Genomic DNA, 3,133 nt, shown 5'->3' with positions numbered 1-3,133 from the left:
ATTCCCAGCAGCCAGCGCCAATGGGAGCGATGCTGCCGATTCCCCCGGGGAAAAGGCATCATCCAGCCCCTCGGACGAGGCAGGCCAGCACAAAGCCCCTCTCCGCTTTTGCTGCTGGAAAGCGGGGCTGGCCCTCTCCCTCGGTATCTCCTGTCTGGAGCAAGGAGGTCTCACTTGGAGGCATCTCAGGTGGCTTCAAAGCTGCATCCTCAGCCCCTGCTCCAGGGAGATGCCACCAGAGAAGGTCACTTCCCAGAACTGAGTCTTCTCAGCAGCGAATCTGCTCAGCCCCGAAACACAATGGTTTCCCGCAACCATCTGCATCGGTGCTCGTTGTGCTGGGAAGCGATTTGATCTGCCCCGAAGGAGACCACAGCCCCCGAGACCCTCCCAGCTGCTGGGTACGAGGACCAGCTGCTGCGGTCGATGGGCAGCTGCGGAGCCGGTTGACCCCAGAGCCAGGCAAGGCGCCAAACCCAAGCGAGGGTCACCACAAACATCTCATGAAGTGGATTTGGAGAGGGTGGGGGTGGCGGGGAGGGTGCGACAGCCAGCAGAGCAGCCCTGGGAAGAGATGTCCTCCTCGATGTCCTCCTCAAAGCTCATGCTCGGCTTCTCCACAGTCTTCCCAAGGACATGGCTCTTAAATCCTACAGCACTTTCCCTTTAGCTAATACTGCTGGTCTGTCTATCCTGGCCAAACCATCAGTCTGATGAATTACCTCCATCTCCTCTCTCCAAACTGCCCGGCTCCTTTCCGCTCACCCATCCTTCCTACTGCCCAATAGTTAAGACCACATTTAATTATCTCACTGTTTCACCCTCTGCTTTCCCTGTTCATCACCTGAACAGGGTGATGGGTCCTATAAACTTGATATCCTGCTCATAGGACCTGCAAACTCAACATCTCCATCCGAGTCCCACCATGAAGACCTTTGGGCGCAGGACCCGGCCACGCGGTGCAGGGGAGAGGAACCGTTTCTGCCCTTACCTTTTCCTCCAGGCTGATGGCTCGTCTGGTACGGCCCTTGAGGAGCCAGTGTGGGGTGACCCGCTCTCCATGGGACGATGGCCCTGGGAAAGAGAAGACCTGGTGAGCGCGTGAACAGACCTTGCAAGCCTCTGAGAGGGGGACCTCCTCCACAGCCACATCAAGAGAGAAATGGGGTGAAGGGACAGAGCTGAGGACTCTGGCCAACATCCAGGGCCACCTCTTAGGTGTTTCTGGGGGATGGACACCAGCATGAAGCCAAAGCATCGCCCCCTCCCCAGGCCAGCACCCTCATTGCTGGCCCAGCCTTGCTCCTGGAAGACTCTCAGGAGCATTGCTGCCCACCCAGGTCCCAAACCGGTGGCTTAAATCCCCTGAAACCCACCCTGGAGAAGCAGCCAGCACATGGGTGGCTGGGTGGCACCACCTTGGCCCTGCTCACGTTCTCAGCACCAAACCAGCCCAGGCAAACCCCACCGAGCACCCTCAGAGCACCCCAGCATGGCAGCACCGCATCCTCCCACCCGTTCCATCTCTCCCAAATCACACAAACAGCTTTTTTTTTTTTTTTTCCTTCTTTTTTTTTTTGGCCTTACGCTTTTACACCGTTGCTCGTCATCATCGACAGGATGGGGAAGCGTGGTTCGATCACCCAGAAATCGAGCCACCACCCTTCCAGCCAGAGCTGGGCTCGAGCAGAGGAGCTAAAATAGCTGCAGCACATTACGGGTTTCTCTGAGCCATCCCAACTCCCCCGGGCAGAGCAGTACAAGCAATTCCTTGGCTCGATTAGAGACAGGCAGACTTTCTAAGATTTTTTTTTTTTTTTTTCCCCTAAACAATGGGGCTGTATTTGATTGGAGCAGCGCCAAATGCCTAAACGCAGAAAAAAAAAAGGGAAAAAAAAAAAAAAAAAAAAAAATCAGAAGATGCTGCGGAGAGGAGATGAGGTCTACCAAGAATGTCAAGGGCTGGACCACCTTGCCAAGCCAAATGTTGTCAGTGAAAGCTTGGATCCAATAACCTTCCCCAGCAAAGGGCAAAGTTATTTACTAAGGGAGTGGAATAACAGGGCTTATGGCTTTATAATTTTATATGCTTGTTTTGGTTCCCTGTGCAATGATCTGGGGGGATTTGGCTTGAGGAAAGATGAAGTTATTGAAAAGGGGAAAAAAAAAAAAGATAGAGTTATTGGTTGGGAACTGCAGACTGAGTGTTTAATGTGATTGAGACACCCAGCCCGGCCACGTCTGTCCCACCAGGCCCCGGGACGCGCCTGGTACTATCGCACAGTGGCATTTAATCAGCTTTCATTATATATAGCATGTAATCAGATTCCAGGAATAACTGTAGATAAGGTGGTGGCACGATCCCAGTTTCCTTCTCCTCACCTCCTCCAAAAGCGTTAGCGAGGCCCTCCAACCCCCCAGCCATACATAAGCCTCATTTTCTGGTGGGGAAACTGAGGCACAGCTGCCATGCGACTTGCATTCAGCCACGCAGAGCGAGCAGCTCAGGCGGGGTTTGCTGCCTTCCCATTACAGAGAAAGGGGGGAGAAAAAAAAAAACCCTCTTTTTTCTTCGCTGGCTGCCGCAGAGGGAGAAGGGCAGGGAGATGCTGCCTCTCCCGGCTTGCTGCAAAGCCCGTCTTTCTCCCACGCTGTCTGGGGAGAGGATGGGACACGAGGGGCAGCCGTTCTGCAGGGATTACTGGGCTGGGCTCCGGGCCATGTCGTAAAAACCTCTAGGTTATTATATTAAGTTTCTCCCTGTTTTGACTATAGCTTTTGCTGGGAATCAGAGAGATTCAGAGGATGAGACAGGGCCTTAAAAATCTAAGTCAAATAAACCCCAATGTAGCGCAGAGGGGGTTTCACCACCCCTTCTCCTCTTTTTCCTGGAAAACACACTCATTCCCAGCCCTTTCTGGGAACACTGCGTCGGGAGCAGCGTTGCTTTGGCGTTTGGGATGTTTGCACCATTGCAGCCGGGCAGCCCTGCATTTGGGGGATGCCCGAGCCCAAAGATAAGCCCCGTAGCACCCAGGCTCCAGCCGAAGCGGGCAGCTTTCCCGACTGCTCTTCCTCTCCTCTTTAATCCAAACAGAGGTTTCTGGGTTCCACCAACCTCCCCGTTCCTCTC

At 54.0% G+C, this 3,133-nt stretch overlaps 1 protein-coding gene across 1 annotated transcript in view; it reads right to left on the bottom strand.

Moving 5' to 3' along the window:
- The window catches only part of LOC104074944 (disintegrin and metalloproteinase domain-containing protein 33-like), a gene marked incomplete at both ends in the record, with an annotated part of 22,826 nt that extends 21,752 nt beyond the window's left edge, over nucleotides 1-1,074 (bottom strand). The window contains 1 exon segment of the mRNA XM_009575255.1: nucleotides 992-1,074. Within this exon segment, the coding sequence (XP_009573550.1) occupies nucleotides 992-1,074 (83 nt within the window).
- Nucleotides 1,075-3,133: the final 2,059 nt, after the last annotated feature.

This window comes from Fulmarus glacialis, unplaced genomic scaffold (genome assembly GCF_000690835.1).
Source record: "Fulmarus glacialis isolate BGI_N327 unplaced genomic scaffold, ASM69083v1 scaffold15893, whole genome shotgun sequence".
Classification (NCBI taxonomy): Eukaryota; Metazoa; Chordata; class Aves; order Procellariiformes; family Procellariidae; genus Fulmarus; species Fulmarus glacialis.
Note: the sequence above shows the minus strand (reverse complement) of the source record. Positions and strands in the feature narration are given on the sequence as shown.